The sequence below is a fragment of the Balaenoptera musculus genome, chromosome 3, assembly GCF_009873245.2.
Source record: "Balaenoptera musculus isolate JJ_BM4_2016_0621 chromosome 3, mBalMus1.pri.v3, whole genome shotgun sequence".
NCBI lineage: Eukaryota > Metazoa > Chordata > Mammalia > Artiodactyla > Balaenopteridae > Balaenoptera > Balaenoptera musculus.
In genome coordinates, this window is record NC_045787.1 from 82,603,261 (window position 1) to 82,622,816 (window position 19,556).

Consider the following 19,556-nt stretch of genomic DNA (forward strand, 5'->3'; position numbering starts at 1 on the left):
GATTGGGTGATGAGTCAGGGCTAGGATGGGAGAACAAAGCACCACCCAGGGAGGGAGGCAATTTGGACACAATGCCCCCTCAAGAGAGCTAGCCTTGAGCCTCATAAATTTAAAGGCAAATCAGAACTTTACTGCTTTTGGCCAAAGAACATTGACAACCTTTCAGAGCAAAGGGCAAGTACAAGGCATTCTTCTGAAAAGGTTACAAGATTTCAGACAGAACAGAATGAAAGTAAGTTTCTGAATATAAAATATACTATGTTTTGGAGGTGGTTTTATGAGAAGTGATCATCAGAACAATATACTACTGTGTCAAACAGATTATAGTCTGAAATAACTTTCAGTGTTCTCCTAAAGTACTGATGAAAAAAAAGTCCATTCATTTATTCATTTAACACATACTACGTCGTGCCAGGTTCTATATTTGAGAAGTTATACATATCTGTTAGAAATAATTTATGTTTTCCTAAAATTGTTCTATAATCTTCCCATACGTATTTTAGGGCACATAAAGTAGTATAAAATGTCTTCTAGCTGAGGAGCCTCCAGACATCACTGTTGAAATAAGGGTGTTCAGATTTGTCTTTATAGTTTCAGGGACATATATAGATTTTGGAACAAGTGTGAATCAATATTTGTTTACATTTCTATTAATTTACACCAAGATTATGCCTTTTATGTTCAGATAAAGCATTTTCTTAAAAAAAAAAACAAGAAGAAAGAACAACAAACTCTCTTGGATTGAGACTGGAACACAAATTATCATCATTTATAAACAATTCTGGGGTTCCACTGCCTGGGTTCAAACCCACCTCAGCCACTAACTCTGTGTGTGTGACCTCGAGGAAATTACTTAATTTTTTTTCATCTTTAAAACGCGAATCATAATTGGTCACTCTCTTACAGAATTGTTGAGGAGTGTAAAATAGAAAATGCATGTAAAAAGGCCTGGCACACAGTGAGGGCTAAATAAATGCCTGTAATTATTCTTATCTCTGAGTTTGATAACCGGTTTGGCAGAGGAGACAGATGTACATGAATCGAGAATAGGAAAGAATGATCAAAGGAAAGAATTTCTTACAAGAATGGAAAAGATCAAGTCTGAGGATTCAAAAAGGGGCTAATCAAATCAGAATCTGAATTTTACCCTCCTCCCCACATTCACTAGATATTTAGCATTTTTCTAAGATTGACCCTATAATTTGTAATTTCATGGGCTTCCAGTCTTCTCTACTTCAGCTCAGTGCTGCGTCCTTAAAGCGGAGACTCACCAATGACAAACATCGCCACAACACATAACTGGGGCAACTTGAGTGTTGCCAGGCCTGCGAGTGGGAGCACTTGAATTGTTGTGCGCGGGTTTGGACTGGGCAGCGGGGGTTACGACTCCTCCTCCCCCTCAACCACCGCAGCCGGCAGCTCCACCCCCCTCTCCCCAGCCCCCTTCTTCCAGCTCCCTTCTTCCAGCTCCCGAGCGCCTTTCTCTTTCGGGTCCGCCCTTCCTCAGGGTGTGTGAGCTGGGCGCAGGAGGCGGGCTCAGCGCTGACGGGCTGCGCCTCTGCAGCCAGAGGGAGGAGGGCGGGAAGGCGTGCGGCGGCGGCGGAGGAGGAGAAGGAGGCGGGGACTACGCCGGGCCGTAGCTGGCGCCGAGCGCGGTGGGAGCGGAGAGGGTACCCGGCTGGCTCGGCTGGCGGCCTCAGCCCGGATCTCGACGCCGCAGCCCTGCGCCTCCCGAGCCCTTGTCTCAGTCTCCGCGGCCCCAAGCACGGCGGAGGCGGCGGAGCTGTGGGCCACTGGTAGGTTGCACGGGGACGGCGGTTCCTTCTGCAACCTTTTGTGCTGCAGAAAAGGTGGTGGTGATGATGATGATGGGTGGGTGGGTGCGTGGGTTAGGGGGGTTGCCTCAGTCATCGATCCTCGGTGCCAGCTCCAGTCGTGGCGCCGCCCCTTCCTCCCTGCCTCGTCTCGGGGTCGGGCGCGCGGTGCCCGCGCGGTGCTGGGGAACCCTGACCGGGCGGGCCTCCGGGATGGACGGCGGGCGGCCTCAGCGGCCCTTGGCCTCGGCGGTCTGGTCCCCCGGCGCCCGAGCAGGGGGGTAGGGTCTGGTGGACTGGGTGGGGCCCTGGCGGGGTGCCGTGAGCCCGCAGTTTCTTGGCCCAGGGTGGGGTTGGAGACGCCGTGAGTGTGCAGCGCGTGTGACTGAGGGTGCAGGGGCGTGCGCCCCCGTGTGCGCGCGGCGTGCGCTCGCCGGGGAGGTGCGGGACTCGACGACCCATTGCGCGTCTCCCGCGGTGCGGCGGTGCGGAAGTCGGCGCGCGTTGGCGCGCACGCTGGCTCCTCCGCCGCCGTGGCCGCATCGCGGGGCAGCTGGCCTGGGGGCCCCATTGAGAAGTAGGTCCTTCCCGGGCCTGCTGCGCCTCTGGCTGTCTGCCCGGGCCGCGCGCCGGGTGCGACTGCCCGGGCCAGATAGCACCTCGGGGCAATCCCTGGCAGCCTTATCTCGCCTGCCCTCCTCGTCCGCGCAGCAGTCTAGGGGGCGAGGCCGTCCGGGAACCCGCAGCCAGCGCCCGCTGCGCGTCTGCCGATTTGGCGGGGGCGGGCAGACCGGCCGTGGCCGGGGGCGCGCGTGTGGATTGGGGCCGGGTGCTGGCCAGAAGCGAAAGCGGCAGATGTCCTTGGGCATCGCCGCCCTCGCCCCACCTGTCGCGGATGAACTTTGGGCCAGGTGGGAAGCGGAGGAAAGGGGTTTCCGGGCGGGCGGCAGTCAGACCTTGAGAAGGCGGCCCCATTGTGAAGCTGCCAAACTCTAGTGGTGGAATCTGCAAATCTCTGCCAGAAAGGAGATGGGAACACGAAGGGAATGATGGCCCCGTCCCTTTCTCCTTGTAAATGTTCCACATCCTTAGGGTGTCTCCGCTTCTCCTGCCACGCCAGTTTGCACTCGGGTTGGTTACCGATTTGTGTCGAGCCAAGATGCTGAGTGTGTATGTGTACGGCTGTGGCGCACAGGTTAACACTGGGGCTGGGAACTTTTTAATCATTCGAGGAAAGGGGAAGAATGGAGGCAGTAGCATTTTATAGCGTGCTCGCTACTCCTAGCCGAAAGAACAGTTCTTGCACAACATTTCCGACGTTTCTAGACTCTTCATTTTACATTGTTTTTCTCAGATAAGCCACACTACAGTTCAGTTGTAAGTTGCTTTATTTATTTATTTTAACCCTGTAGAGCAGATTAGACACTAAGGAGATAGAAATGACCTCTTCCCAAAGTTTATTTTCCCAGTCATTTCAAAATGCAGTATTGGTTATTATTGTGAAGCTTTTGGTACTTTCTTAATTCAAGACCATGATTTATGCTTACACAATTATACTTAATGAATGTTTCACAGGTTTCTCTGTTTTTATTATGTAACTGTGTATGTATTATAAACTTAATAAAATGACCAGCATGAAATACAAGGATTAATGAGCCCGGAGACCTCTTGATTTGATAAGAACTGGTGTTTAAAATATGCTTCTGCCAACATTTTAGGTTATTTAATTGTAAATGAGACTGTTTAGTAGTATCTCTTCCAGGGTATAAGACAGAGGGTATTTATTGACCTTACATAATGGTCAGTGATTTTGTTTACTTTCTCTGTATAATTTTGTATACTTTGGAGAGCTAGTGGGCACATTAACCCTTAAAATTATTTAGTGTGGTGGGAGTAATAAAACCTTATATACAGGATTAATTTTTTTTTTTTTTTTTTTTTTTGGCTGATTTATATCCTCTGGGGGAAAATCAGCTCGTTTCCTCTAGAGAGAGCTCTGATTTCGTCACCAGCGTATCAAAATAAGTTCTTGGTTTTAAGCTTTCATCTGGAACGTTAGCCGATTCCACTGTGTACACCTGTCCTATTTCAGTTATGTTTCCTAAGGGGCAAATTTCTTGTAAAGACTGCATGTAGACCTGCAGTTCCAGTTACTGTCAGTCATATTTGTAGTGAAACTGAATTTTTTTCTAAAAGTAGAAGGATGATTTCACATAATGATAAGCCATTGGTAACTTCTTTAATTTCTACTAGTAGAAATAGAAAGAAAATGAATGCTGCCCTTTAAGGAATTTGCTATTAAAAGAACTGATATTAGAAAGAGAAACACATTTTTTTCTTCTGAACCAATTATGGATTGTCTTTCCAGGTTGGTGTGGTTAATGATTTGTTTGTAAGGTCAAGGATGATTTCAGAAAAGTCACACCCTACTTAACTCTTCTTGAAAATTATTGATGATTTAGTTTTTATGAGTTGCAAGTGGAAAAGTAAGATAATTTTAAAGTAACCTTTAATACGAGCACGTAAGTATAGCTAAGCATTTTACTTTCATTGTGAATGTTGTACTTTGGCAGTTAAACCATTTTATCTCTGCTCAGTGTTCTCTTACTTGAGAGATGTTTAAGTCCTCTTTTTTTTATTATTAGAGTAATCTCTGAGACCATTGGTAGCAAAATATTTTCATTAGTCTGAATGGAACTTTTAAAAATTGCTATTTTTTGCCAAGTCCTTTTTCACTGTGTGTCTCTCCTCAAATAGCCACTGTGAGGAAACTACCTGCTTCCTTTTTTTTTTTTTTCCTTCCTGTTTTGGGAACTAGAATTAGAACCTGTAACTTCTCTACCAGTTTTCTCTGCCTGAAGTTTATCTTGCTTTTCGTAATATAACCTTTAATGATTTGTGAGATTTATTTACCAAAATTCTTGAGGGCTATATGCTCGCCTTCATATTTATAACCTTATGATTTTTGGAAGTGATATTTTGTTAATTTTTTTCATATTGCTGTTTTGTTAATGGATCTATGATGAAGCCAGAGATTTGTGGCTTTTTTGTGTGTAGGGATTTTGTGTGGGCTTGAAAATTTCCATATGGAGCGTCTATATTTTGGGGAAAATCACTCCCTTTAGGTTCCCAATGCCATTCAAGTTTACTGTTATATGTGTTAGATTTATGTATTTCCATGTCTAGTCTGTCTTCCCCTCTTGTCTGGTCTCAGGCTTCACTTTTTATATTTGCACCAGTACCTGTACAATGCTGGGACACAGTAAGACCCAAGAAATATTGTTGAATGAGTAAATGAATAATTGAATGGCTGAGTGGATACACCCAAAGAAATACTACTCGGAACTGTAAAGAAAGCCACTATGCAAGCAGAAGGGCCTTTCTTCCTTTTTTTTTTTAATTCATTGCCTTTCCACTGTTATATATTACTTTTGAGTAGGATGATAATACAATTAGCAAACTGGGATAGGTTTGAGAGATAAAGGGGGTGCTGTAAATAATTATGCCAGGGCACTGGCTATAAACTGAGACATACGGTCACCCGACTTTTGAAGGACATTCTTATTTTCCTGTGATGGTATCTATCACCTTGCCTGAGAAAATTTGACACACTTGCTAGTTAATGTTTGCAGACTTTTCTGTTTGTAGAAGCTTCATTTGCAGTCAGATGTTGGGTGTCTTTTGCTTAGTCACCCATGGCTTCCCTGTCCAGAGGCCTATGGGTAGCTCTTGGCCAGGCTTAATTTTTTCCTATTTTCATTGCTTACAGGATTATGTCACAGGACTTTCTGCTTGTTTCAGCTGCTTATAGCTGGAAGCGTTATGTACTCTAGCCTTTGCTCTGTTTACTTCCCTTTGTTTTTTTTTGCTTTTTGTTTTTAATTAATTTTTATTGGAGTACAGTTGCTTTACATTGTTGTGTTAGTTTTACTTCCTTTTGTTTTTTATGCGGTATTTAGTCCATCTTGTAAGAATTTCACATGAGCTCTTTTCCCTTTGGCTGTTTTTGAGAGAAGATCCATTGATACTTTGTCAAAGCTTCATGTTCAAAACATTGGCCAAAATCAATTGCAAGTGCTAGAGATTTACAGATTTTAAAGTATCCTAAAAGTGTTATTTGGAGGGTATATATTTTGGGGACTTTTGAATTACAGTCTTTTAGTTCTTTCTAATGGGAGATGAGAATAAAATCCTTATTATAATTTTTACTAGGTTCCTTTATAGGAAGTCTCTTAAAGAAGCTATATTCTTATACTAGTTTCTGACCTCGTTCTTTTTATTTTAAAATTTTTTCTCTTTTTCACCATCTTTATCATCATCATCCTCTTAGCACCTGTGCATGGATAGCGTGCAATTACACACCAAACAGTAAGCCGAGTCAGAAATGAGTAAAAAATGGAACAGAGTTCCTACACCTTGGTTTCGCCCTGTGTTGCTCCCTTGGACTCTTGTTTGTATTTCTGTTTTTGGCTTGGCACTGGCATAATAGGGGTAATTAGTTACTACACTTTGTTTACTATGAAATTACGACCATTTCCTAGACTTCCACATCAGCTCTAGTGCAAGAGTTGGATAATTACTTTAAAGCTCCTCTGCTTTCAAATCCAGAATGAAGTTTTAGGTTGATTTTCCTTTTAGTATTGAAAAAATATTGGAAAATATATTTTTCCAATGCATTTAAAAGCTTGAAAAGAAGAACATATCACCAGAAACATAGTACAAATTATATGAAAGTTTGAGATTTTAGACTGCTTTATAAAACTATTCTTTATTTAAAATCAGTTTTTTATTTTTTCTAATGTTCCTGTTTCTGGGTTTTCAGTCTAGATTTCTAAAAGTCTAAATGAAATCTATCTCACTTGTGATAGATGTAGCCCTGAAAAATCAAGTGGAGATATCTTTCTATATCTGGCATCCAACCATATAACCAGCAAATATTGGCTGATACATTTTTTCCTGCCTTAGAATTTTTGATTTAAAAAAATCTTATAAGGTCTGAGGAGGAAGGGTCTATGATTTAGAATGGTTTTGTATAAGACTCTCCTGTATGTGCCTTAGAATTCCAACATTTTTCACACTGGAAATAACCCTAGAGTTAGTAATTAAAACTGCCTTCCTCCAACCGTTTCACAAATGAGGCAATAGAGCTTTTAAATAAAATAACCCTCCACACATTTAACATAGGATCCCACTTACAGAAATTAATATACATTTTTCAGGAACATGATTATTGTGTAAAAAGTTACACACCTGGGCTTATCACTAAACAGAGCCATGTGTGTATAAAGTGATGTCAGTGGGCTTTGGAACCAGACAAATTGGGGTTTGGATTTTTGCTCTGACTTTCAAATAGTATTACTTGCTTAACTACTTTAGAACGGGGGTAATATTTTCCTGATGGGACTATATAGTTAAGATTAAATGATATAAATTGCATATAGCTTTTGGCTTGTAGAAGGTGCTAAAAATTTAAAAAATGGTTTTAAAAATTTCCCTTCCCCATTAAAAATCCATTTACTTGAATAAGAAATCAATTTGAACTTTATAACATTAGGATTGGGGAGATTCTTTGGGGGTAATTATATTAAATAAAAAATTATTGTTAGGTAACAATTTTTGTTACACTGTAATTCATTTTATGTTAAAACCAGAGGCTTCGTTGGTGAAACAGACTTAATTATCTAGGTTTCTTGGTTACCCAATTTGAAAATAGTTTGTGACAAAAAATGAAAGGGAAGGTGTCTAAACTAAATCTAAAGAAGTTTCAAAGGTCGATAATCATGTTGGTTTCTTGGAATGATAGTTCTGGGTGTGTTAGCTCCTTCCAGGGTCCCAAGCAGAGGAAGCACATACCTTTATTAATTCAGTAATAATCCATTTCCTTTGGATAAAACTCTTTTGTGCTGGTTAGAAAAATAATGAAGTAACAAATCTTTTTGGGAATGAGTTGAACTGTTGCCACTTCAGGCTTTGTGCACTTACAGAGGTAAAATGAATCTATTCAACTCATTTGAGCCACCATCTGCCCCCAACAAGTTAAGCACAACAGAAAACCCACCAACCAAAGAAACCTTTACAGGTGGAAGAAACTTTGAGTTTTCTTGGTCTCAAGAAATTAACCCAGTTAATTAGGGAGGTATGAGATAAAGATAGATTTTCTTATACATTTCTCCCCAAGTAAGAGGTGAAAGGCACAGAAGAGATGTTAGAAACCGTAAGCAATGTAATAACTATAAAGAAGTGTTTTTGAGTTGTTCTCTTTTAAAAAAATGTTTTTCCATGAGCCTTTCAATCATTTGCCTCAGAGCAGTCTTAGGAAGGACTGTTGCTATTTTATGTCTGAAAAGAGTAGACATTAAAAATTAATTGCATAATAATAACATCACACATTCGTAAAGGGGTCTGCAGCATGCAAAACACGTTCACTTACTTCTCATTTGATCCACATAACAACTTTATGAGGGAGGAAGGATGGAATTGTCCTCATTTTAAAAATTGCTACTTGTGCCAGGTCAAGAGGCAGAGTTCTTAGCAAGGCAAGGTCTAGGACGTTTTCTTTTGACCCCAGTCTCAGCATTATATTTTCCATAGGATACTGCAAATCTGTTGAACACATGAATAGGATTTGGAGGGTGGAACCAACATTTAAACCCCTAAGTTTTCTTGGCTCTTCATTTAGCCCTGGTAGCTACTATTAGTCTCCAGGTAGAGTTTAAGCAACAGAACACAGAGAAACAAGCATGATAAAATGTTTGAGGTTGCATTTACCTGAACAAACTCAAAATTACTTTAATTAATTAATATTGTATCCTATGTAACCTGTACCTGGTGTTAGTATCTCCTGCTTCATCATGCTTTGCAGTTAGAATTGATATAACTGCTTTATAAGTTGTGTTACTTGTTAAATTAAAGGTTTATTTTTATATTTCATGTTTAGTATCTGGAGTAGAGCAGAAAAATTATTATGCCTGTGTTCCCTTGGGACTCATTGGAAATTGTACAGTGACATCTTCTGGGATTTAGGCTGGTGAGTTATATTTTGCTTTTTCTGTTTGTTAACCCGTTGTATGAACATAATACTATAATGTGTTTTAAGTACTATATAAACCAGATGAGTGTGAAATGTCAGTATATTATTATAAATATATATAGTGTAATTATGAAATTTTTAATAGTGAGAACTGAAATTATTATTACAAAATGCTAACGTTATTATAATTGAAATGTTTGACCTTTTGAGTAGATTTTCCTTTTTTTATTCTTGTAAGATAAAGGAGGTCTTATGGAATAATATTTTGAAATATAGTAAAGAGGCAGTTGCTCTAATTTCAGGGAAATTTTAGTAAAACTGTTAATCTCCAAAGATTGGTGAAGTAATTTGCAGAAGGTTTGGTTGTGTATTATACATAAAGAATGGCAAACAAGTAACTGAAAGGAATATCATTTTCACTTAGTCGTTTCTCAGTTTACTGCAAGTGTGACGTTCCTTTTATCACACCATGAATTTAAACTGTTAAAAATAGGCAGTGCTGTTGTTGTCTTTCTTTAGTTGTCTTTTTTCAGTGTGTCTGTGTACCTGGGCTGACACAGTTGTCCATGTGGCTCCAGGTCTTTGAAGGGGAAAAAATTTAATAATGACCTTTTTAGCATTTAAAAAATTATATTAGTGTGAGTTCATGCTTTGGTATGTTATTCTACTTGCTCAATATCTTTGTAGGTCCTGGCTTTGAATCACGTAGAGTGGTTATAATGTTTTGAAAAAGCAGTTTCATAGTAAGTGATCTCCAAATTAGCAGTCAGCAGTAGAATGATTCAAAAGAATGATGGGGGAAAAACAAACACTGTTGTTTCATTTAATAGATATAACCTGTCAAATTTATCAAATGTAATTTAAGACATTGAAAAATGGAAGCATAACTAAAGTTTTCAGTTTTGAGGAAAAGAGCAAAAAGTTTGAGAACTATAGGTACAAAGTACTTTTAGAGGATATTGAATAAGAAATGATATGGCTGGGTCATTAACTCATTCAATTGAAATAAAGCACAAAACAAGGAACAATGAGTAGAAGCTACAGAAATGTGTGTGTATGTATCTCTCTCTCCATACAGTATACATATATGTGTACATATGTATGTATGCATAGTTAAAGATGTACTTATATATGTAAATAAAAAACCATTCTAGCAGAGCTGCAGAAGGGGAAATGAACCAACTTGAGAGGTGGTGAGTTACCTGTCATTGAAGGTGTTCAAACATAGACTGGACAACCGTTAAGATTCCTTTGGATTCTGGGATTAAACAGTATCAGAAGGATTTTTTTTTTGGCCACACTGCACGGCATGTGGGATAGTAGTTCCCTGACCAGGGATTGAACCCTTGCCCCCTGCACTGGAAGCATGGAGTCTTAACCACTGGACTGCCAAGGAAGTCCACAGAAGGATTTTAAAGAATTTTAAAATTTGGAGGACCATCAAAAACTTGGTGTGACAGGCTTATTTTTAAAGTCAGGTTTATTGAAGTATAATTTATATACAGTAAAATTCACCCTTTTAAGGTGTATAGTTTGATGGCTTTTGACAAATGTAGCCGTTTGTGTAGTGTCAATGTATAGAATATTTTCATCCCCCCCCAAATTCCCTTGTGCCCCTTTGTAGTATGCCCTCTCCTCCCAGCCTCAGCCCTTGGCAGCCATTGATTGATTTCTGTCCCAGCAGTTTTACCTTTTCCAGAATGTCATATAAATGGAATCACAGAGCATATAACATTTTCTGTCTGCTTCTTTCACTTAGTGTAATCCTGGTTTGTTCCTTTTCATTGCTGAGTGGTATTCCATTTTATACATGCACCACAGTCTCTTTGTCCGTTACCCTGTTGGTGGATGTTTGGATTGTTTCCAGTTTTTTTTGTGGTTATGAATGAAACTGTCATAAACATTCATGTTCAGGTCTTTGTGTGAACATATATTTTCAGTTTTCTTAGGTAAATACCTACAGGTAAGGTGGGTGGGTTGTTTAATAAGCATTTATTTAACTTTATAAGAAATTGCCCAACTGTGATCCAAAGCAGCTGTACCTGACAGAGGCTTCTAAGAAGCTAAAATAACTATAACTATACCGAAGTATGTGCAGATGAAGAAGCCCAATTCTCATTCAGTGCATTAATTTATTTATATTTTATATCCAGTTTTAACAAGTTTGATTAGCAGATGTTTTTTAAGCACAGCAGTGGATTAGAAACAGTAAATTAGAAGGCCTTAGGGATAGGTTGTTAGCAGTTGGAAGCAGCCAAAAACGATATTCACTAATGTGACTATAATTACTGATTAAGGAAAAGAAGGCAGGAACTTACAGGAGTGAAATTCTTCTATCTGTTAAGTTCTATGTCTGTAAGACAAGTTCCCAAACATGTCTGCATATTAGAATCACCTGCGGTATCTTTTAAAAATGTCAGAGCCCAGGCTACGCCCCAGATGATTTAAGTCACAGATCTGGGATAGAGCACAGACATCAGTATTTATTGAAGCTCCTTGGGTGTGTCAGTGTGTAGACAGCTTTGGGAACCATGTGCTAGAGGCACAGCATGATGACATTGAAGGAGAACTGGACTTGAAGCCAGGAGACCTGGAACTGCACACCTGGCTCGGGGTAGGCCCTTGCCTTCACGGCTTACAAGTCCTCTTCTCTGTAATCGGAGGTTCCGGGAAAGTGAACTCCTAGATGACTCTGGCACTAAAATTAGATGGTTCTAGATATCACTGGACTGATAATGGTCATGCTTAGGAAGGACTCCATTTCCCAAGGAATGACTCTGTTCTGAATGGTTCGTTTCAGGTACCTCTTGAAAAGGATTTTGTTCACATGATATTTTTGTTCTGTATATTTAGACAGTTATGTTACATCTGTTTTGTCTTAAATTTTGTTGCTATGTGTTGCTAAAAACGGTTCAAGCATACTGGAGCAGTTTTTTGATTACAGAGGGTGACTTATTTTGATAAGCCTGATTAAAAAAAAAACCACTTCCAGAATGCAGTACTTCTCAAAAGAATTCTTTGTATAGTAGTTGTGAAACTTATCAGCTATTTTCAGAGCTGGTCTAAGGAGCTGAGGCATCTACGTTTTATTTTCAAAATGTTGCTCCTGGTGCCCAATGTATAGGAAGTTTGGCCTCTTGGAGGGGGTTCAGAGCTGAGTAGATTCCACATGGTCACGGTCTTTTGAATGTGCTGGTCTTGATGCATCAGGTTCCCCTACATGTGTGTTGTGGTTTGGACTTTTTGCTTTAGTTTCAGCTAAACTTCACAATTGCATGCTGTACCCAGTGTTTTTAAAATGTACACTGTGTACATTTTCCTGGTAAATATTAAAGTGTTTCCTTGTTTAGCGTTGTCTAGTTTGGAGTCCTCATATATTTCAAAGAAACAGAGTGGTGCCTGTGAACATTGCCAGGTCTTCCCTGTGCTGTATAAATATACTTGAGTGCCACTGTTGCTGATTGGATTGTGAGGGACTTTGATATTGAAGACCCTTAGGTGTCATTTAAAAAAATTACAGTTGTTTCTGGTACTTGTTTATGAAACTCAGTTATAAAAGCAGTGTTCAGCTACAAGTTGACTTTTTTATGCTTGTTGCATTTTCTGTTCTAGACTCTATTCCACAGAATATTGCTGCTTCTGGTATCATATTTTCTGTTTCCAGTTTTTATTTTTGCTCTAAACTGCATATGAAAGGCATTAATGGAAACAGTAAGGGTCTCTGTTGCTGGTCTCCAATTTGTAGTGCTCTGCGGTGCAGAAGTTAGCAGTGGGCCTGATTTCTCGGTTCACATTTATTCTTAAGGATGCAGTGGGTGTGGTGCCTGTTGCACGTATACCTGCAATATTTACAGAGGGTGCTTTGTAATTGTTTATCTTGGCAGTATGTTTTTTTGATACAAGTTTTATTTTAGAATATAAAACAAAATGCTTAGTCATGAATATTGTTAAAAATAACAAACCCATAAGCAGAGTTTTCATGGTAAAATACAAAGAATATACTGCTGGGCTTCCCTGGTGGCGCGGTGGTTGAGAATCCGCCTGCCAATGCAGGGGACACGGGTTCGAGCCCTGGTCTGGGAAGATCCCACATGCCGCGGAGCGGCTGGGCCCGTGAGCCACAATCGCTGAGCCTGCGCGTCTGGAGCCTGTGCTCCGCAACAAGAGAGGCCGCGACAGTGAGAGGCCCGCGCACCGCGATGAAGAGTGGCCCCCGCTCGCCACAACTGGAGAAAGCCCTCGCACAGAAACGAAGACCCAACACAGCCAAAAATAAATAAATAAATAAATAAACAAAAGTTACTTAAAAAAAAAAATAGAAAGAATATACTGCTAACACAGGCTACATCCGATGTAGTCACGGTAGCCGAGTTCCCTGATGAATGCCTTTAATAAGAAATTTTGCAGTGAAAATTATTGGACATTCATATATGCTGACTTTGAGACCTTTCAGTCTTTATTGTCTTTCACGTCACCCCCATCTTTTTAGAGGGTACGTCCCCCTCTTCTGATGGGACAGTACCTACACTACTTCTGCCCATTAAAAAGATAAGTAAACGTTGATTGTGTAACTGCTCTCAGGATCTTGCTCCAATATTTAAATCTACTCAGGAAATTTTCGGCAATTTAATAGCATAAAAAGTTTTGTTTTCGGTCACATCGAGGAATGGAAGGTTATGCTGCTTAGTCAGCACTCTTCCCAGCTAAAAATGAAATACTTACTTGCCAGTCAGCTAGCCTCCACATAGCTTTCTTAGTGCCCCACAGTAGATGTTCTTTAGAGAGGCAAAATATAAGTAAAAAGGATCATTTTTTAAAATCTATGCAATTTGCTGAGTCCTGGTTGAACCATTCATATTCCTACGTGAGTGTCAAGATCTGAAGATATTCCTGTATATAGGACAGTATGCTACAGAGACCACGAAACCACCTCAAAGAGCTGTTAGTTTTGAGAATATGCAATTGTTTGGAGCAGGAGTCCTGAGGTTTTATAACTAAAAACTGCAGTTTTCCAGCCCTGAGAATTACTCATCAGAGGTTCAGCAGGCAGCAGCTATTATGTATGTAATATCTAAAATGAGCTTTTTCATGTTCCGGTACAGCAGGACTCTCATTCAGAAGTGTTACATAGAGTATTGATCCTTAGTTCCTAGGTTAAAAATTTTTGTTAGAGGATATTAGAAATGCTTATTTCTTTAACTTTCTGGTTAAGTAGTGTTTTCTACAGGGAGTGTGTTGTTTGCATTAGTAAAGTGTAGTAGGTTTCTTACATATGGTAAGTTTTCTTAAAGTATGGTAGGCTGCTTGGTTGAAATTTCCAGAGTTCTTAAACTACATTTTCTGCTGAACAATCTAGGTTAAATCATTGTCTATCAGGTTAGATGTCTGAAGATCCTGTTGGATAGTTTTGCCCAAGCCAGGTGATATTTTTTATGGTGTTTTGGCTGCTGGAAACTTAACCAGTCATAGTTACTCATCTGACAGAAGTGTCTTTTTCTTGTCACATCAAATCTTGACCTTTATACATTGTCTCACTCACTTTCTTCACTTTTCTAATTTTCCAGGTACTTATTTTTAAGCTGGTGTATAATTTCTGGCTTTTTCTCTCAAATTTTTGTATCCTGCCATTCATTATCCTCAACCCCTAGAGATTCTAAGTATTCCTCTTGGACTGCCTTGATGGAGCAGGATTGACTTAGTGAGGGAGCAAACTTCTGATGATTGCGTTGACCAGAGAAGCCTGTGCCCACTCTTCTTTACTGTGACTTTGCACACTGTTAGCTTGCTTAGCAATTTTTATACTAAGGGGCAAATAAGATGACTTCCAGCTTAGCCTCTTTTTGAATTATCACCCAATTCAGAATGGGTGAAGTGTGAATTCATGAATTTTAGGAAGTTTATAATGTACCAGTGACTGGTGGAAATCCATGGACTGTCATGGACTGCCAGATTTGGAAGAAACCTAGACCGGTGTGTCACTTAATGTGGACTGTTTGCTTGAGTGTCACCACCTAGGTGACTCTCCTTGGGTGGTCTCCATCTCCTCCACAGCCCTGATTATTTAGGTTTCACTGACCCTCCTCTCCTTCTCTTTCAGAATGAAGTATCAGAGAAACACTTCCCGCCTGTAGCTGCCTGTCAGGTTAGGTATGTTGGAGGCCTTGGATCTGTCCTCTTGTGCTCTTTCTGGACTGCAGAATTAATGGGAAAGGAAGGATTAATTTGTCATTTGGCTTAGAGTAAACATTTGTTTGTTCAGCATAAAATCTGATGAGGTTTCATATGGCCCTCTAAAGTTTATTAGATGAGAAATCTTCAGGTTTTTGCATGCATATCAAAGTATGCATGGTAGTCACCTCCTATTCCCATCTTCTCAACAGAGAAATAAATTATGCAATTAAATATAAATTTATTTTTACATTAATAAAATAGAATAAAGCCAATTAATTTAAATCTAGAAGTGTTGAGGGACTAAGGTATTTTGGTTAAATTAAAATTGGAAATAGTCTAAGATTTAGAGTAAAAAGTAAGTAATAAGCAAAACTATATGGATCCCTTTGACATTTACTTTATCTCAGGAATCATTCTTGATATTAGTTTTCAGTTGTACTAGAGATGTGTGGACCATAGTGAGGACAGGATGGCATCTGGTAACTTCTTCATAGTCTTGGTTTATTTATTTTCTAATGAGGGAAAAGAAAATACAGCATGCAAATGAAGGAATAAGGTTGGGACTTTTTTTATTTTAGCTTTCTGATTGCTTAGATTTTGAATGAATATCCAAATTTTAGAAAATGATTCAATTAGGAAAAGGTTATTTGTTTTACAAAGGGATTCGTGAGAGTTATTTAATATAATAGCCTAATTCAATAAATATTTAATCTTAAAATCACATTTTTTTTGACATGTTATCAGTTGACATCGTTTTAATTAGTGATCTGAGACATTTAAAACTGTGCTACCTACTTCTAATTGACGATCAAGTAGAAGTAAAGTTTATCAGAAGTGACATTGTCACTCAGCTTCCCTTGGATTTTATTTTCCAAAATTCGATTTATCTACAAGTTTCTAGGAACCTGGCCATTGTTTGTGGTACTTCTGGTTGCTGGGGTTTTCCAAATTATGTAATGTGATCATTGTGATGAATAAATAATATTAGTATTCATTGTGAATTGTTCTGCCGTTTACCAAACTATTCAAAAGTGCACTGTCTTAGGTGTTGCAGAATAAAATAACTGTCAAATCTGTGGTATATTTTAGGATTAAATAGTCAAATAACATTTGATTTTGATATATGTTTAATATTAAAAATGGCCTGATTTACTGGATTTAGGATTAACTTGTAAATTACAAAATGGTTTTCTTTAAATAATTGATTGGAGATATGGAATAAGGAACATTTACAAGGTTTGTGGGAACCTTCCCTTAAGACTCCTCCATACCTTAAAAATTTTTTTAGGTCTAAATTGGATTCTTTGGAGAAATTGATCAGCTTTTATCTTTTATTGTATGCCCCTTAAACACAGTTGAAGGGTTAGTTTTAAAGTTAATTTTTATGTTGGAAATATTGTGTGGATTCTTGTGAAATTGTGTATGATTATTTTTATTTGCTTCGTTATGTTGAGCTCTGTATTTGATTTGCTGAATAATCGCATCAAGGAATAAACTTTGTGTGAGTGAATGGAGCGCTGCATTTAGAGAAGTATTGCTGTTGTTTTCTGTTAACGCTTCTCCATATGAACCTTTCAGTAGTCCTTCAGACTTTAATTTAACCTGCCTTTGAGTTCTTGAAGGCAGAGAAGTAGTAGTCATTTCATGCTCGCTGTGGAACATTTAATAGACATAGATAAAAATCTGTCAGATGTACATTGGCTGTTTTTCAGGCCGGTGTTAACTTCATGCTCCCTGAGCCTTCTCAAACCACCCAGCTTGGCCCGAGGTTCTGAGCGTTACACTCTTCTAATCTGAGTCTGTCTGCTTTTAGGAGTGTGCAGACTGGTGCCTAAAATGGAAGTAGATGTTAATGGAGAGTCCAGAAGTACCCTGACCACCCTGCCCTTGCCCGTGGCCGAGGTGAGCTCCCCGGGAAAGGCAGAGGTGGAGAAGCCCCGCTGTTCCAGCACTCCGTGCTCGCCGATGCGCCGGACTGTGTCAGGCTACCAGATCCTCCACATGGACTCTAATTATTTGGTTGGCTTCGCGACTGGTGAGGAGCTCCTGAAGTTAGCCCAGAAGTGCACCGGAGGTGAAGAGAGTAAGGGGGAAGCCATGCCTTCCTTGCGCGCCAAGCAGCTGGATGCAGGACTTGCTCGTTCCTCTCGTTTGTATAAAACCAGAAGTAGGTACTACCAGCCGTACGAGATTCCAGCTGTCAATGGCAGGAGGCGAAGGCGGATGCCCAGCTCAGGAGACAAGTGCACTAAATCTTTACCTTATGAACCTTATAAGGCCCTCCATGGGCCTCTGCCTCTCTGTCTTCTTAAAGGTAAGAGGGCTCACTCCAAATCTCTGGACTACCTCAATCTAGATAAAATGAACATCAAGGAGCCAGCTGACACAGAAGTGCTACAGTACCAGCTTCAACACCTAACCCTCAGAGGGGACCGTGTGTTTGCTAGGAATAATACATGAGTGACTTGCAGGGGATGTAAACCAGTTTAGGTCAGCCTACACTTGGCTTGAAAATTCCACTGTTGTACTCTGTACAGGACTCTTTACATTATAGATGGTTAAATCAGCTAAGTGTTCCTGGAACATAAAAATTGGATCAAATTTTGAATACAGGAATGAAATCACAGGTACTTAAGGTGAAATCATTCTAGAGCACGCAACTGCAAGGAAAACAATGTTGACCATTAGTTTGTATCGCTTTTTAGCTGGGAAGAAAAAGGCTTTGGTACAGTAATATCGTCTTTAAAATTCTGATATTCAAATTGGGAATGTTATCTGCTTGGTTGTTGCTGACTTGGTATGATTCATTAGAAATTTATATCTTAAGTACTCAAGTACTTCTTTAATCTCTGTACTTTACTATAAAATATATGTAATGATTTGTTTTATGAAATTTAGAACTTGAACATTGCTAAATTGGACCACGTTTTATTTTTAAATATTGAGTTTAAATATTTTATAACTGGTTTTGCACTGAAAAAAATTAACATTTCAAATTGACAAGAGAATAATCTTTCTTCACTTGCTTCAATAATATTATTGAGCAATGAATTTTTTATTTCCGCATGGAAAGTTATTGATCTCTATGGCTGTAAAATATTTCTTTATAGCGTTATTAAAGTGTGTCTTAATAAAATTAAATTTGGGATACAAAGTATTTATTTTACAGTGGGTGGGGGGAAACTTTACAGGAAAGTTTCCAATATGAAGTTTTCATAAGTTGAAAAAGTTTCCTTAGTGCTTATTTTCTAATTTAAGATTCATCTGGAACTTTAAAATGGAAAGGATTCTTTAAATTGTGGATTATAGGCATAATACTGATTGCATCTGAATGTTCTGTAAGTGAATGGAACTCTAATAGAGGAACTCATGATTTCTACTCTCAAATGCTTAAACTAAATATGAAGTGATACCATTCAGCATGGCATCGGGTCATTTCAGTTTTAGTTCTGTGTAGCACAGGCACTCATTGAAATTCCACTTTCTAGGATTAGTGCAGGAGCCTAAAGTGCTTCTGCAGTTTTAATGGGTTAATCCTGGATTACTTAACAATTTATGTCAATTGCACTGGTTTAATTTGTTGCTAAAGAAATAATGCCCTGGCTTTAGTAACAAATACAGCTCAACTATTCTTGAATATATTTTGAAAAAAAAAATGTATGTAATGTACCTTTTGTAAAAGTTTCTATTTCTTTTTTTTCTTTTTTGACTCTTGAAGGTGCAATTTATTACTGAATTGGCATTTCTGGCAGCATAGACCTCCTTATTTTAAATTTTATTTGGGGGGCTGTGAGTTTCTAAGGTGTTAGCAATCTTGCTTATAAAATAAGAACACCTTTTAATTAAATGAGTGGGTCATTCCTGGTGCAGTTGTGACTTTTCTTTGGCCAGAATGAATGACAAACTCTATTTAGAGCAGAATAAGTATTAGAAAACCCTAGGAACTCTTAATCAACATTTATTATACTTCCACTGAGGCAAATCATGTGAAAGAGCCTCAGGGAAGTTGGCCCATATCTTACTGAGTTGATCAGATTTCTTGATGGGCTGGAAATATTCAGCTCTTGTACATTTTAAAGTAAATTGCACCTTTGTAACATATTGTATTGACGAATGATCACTAAGATTAACTATATCTATACAGTCATTAGTTTGACAAGAAATAGAATCCTGTCAGATGCCAAAGAGTTGGGATTTTTACGTTTAATGATTAAACACCATTATTTATTGATGACTTACCCTGTGGAACTGTATTATTTCTAACTATGAAATAAAAGGGTGATATAAACACACATTGTTGTGTTGTGCTTTAAAGAGGTCCATCATCGACAGGCCAGTTACTGTTCAAGGATTCACCGAAGCACTTATTTTTAGATTCCATTTTTGTTAAAATAAAATAATAATTTCACATTTGGTGCTCGTTCACATTTCAAGGTAAAGGATGTATTCATGGCAATGGTATGTGTTGAGTCACACAACTGTGTGACTGTGAGATCTGTCTCTGCCCATGTGCCTACATAATTTCTTAAGCTAAATAAAAA

General features: G+C 39.0%; 1 protein-coding gene across 2 annotated transcripts; it reads left to right on the forward strand.

Moving 5' to 3' along the window:
- The first annotated feature begins 1,517 nt into the window (after window positions 1-1,517).
- Window positions 1,518-19,306, forward strand: MACIR (macrophage immunometabolism regulator). Of its 2 annotated transcripts, XM_036849268.1 has the most exons (4): window positions 1,520-1,796; window positions 8,752-8,841; window positions 14,942-14,991; window positions 16,829-19,300. In XM_036849268.1, the coding sequence occupies exon 4, from the start codon at window positions 16,852-16,854 to the stop codon at window positions 17,473-17,475; it is 624 nt and encodes a 207-aa protein (XP_036705163.1). In that variant the 5' UTR covers window positions 1,520-1,796; window positions 8,752-8,841; window positions 14,942-14,991; window positions 16,829-16,851; the 3' UTR covers window positions 17,476-19,300. The 2 variants fall into 2 exon arrangements, with proteins under 2 accessions (XP_036705164.1, XP_036705163.1); XM_036849269.1 differs by lacking the exon at window positions 14,942-14,991 and having other exon boundaries at window positions 1,518-1,796; window positions 16,829-19,306.
- The last annotated feature ends 250 nt before the right edge of the window (window positions 19,307-19,556 follow it).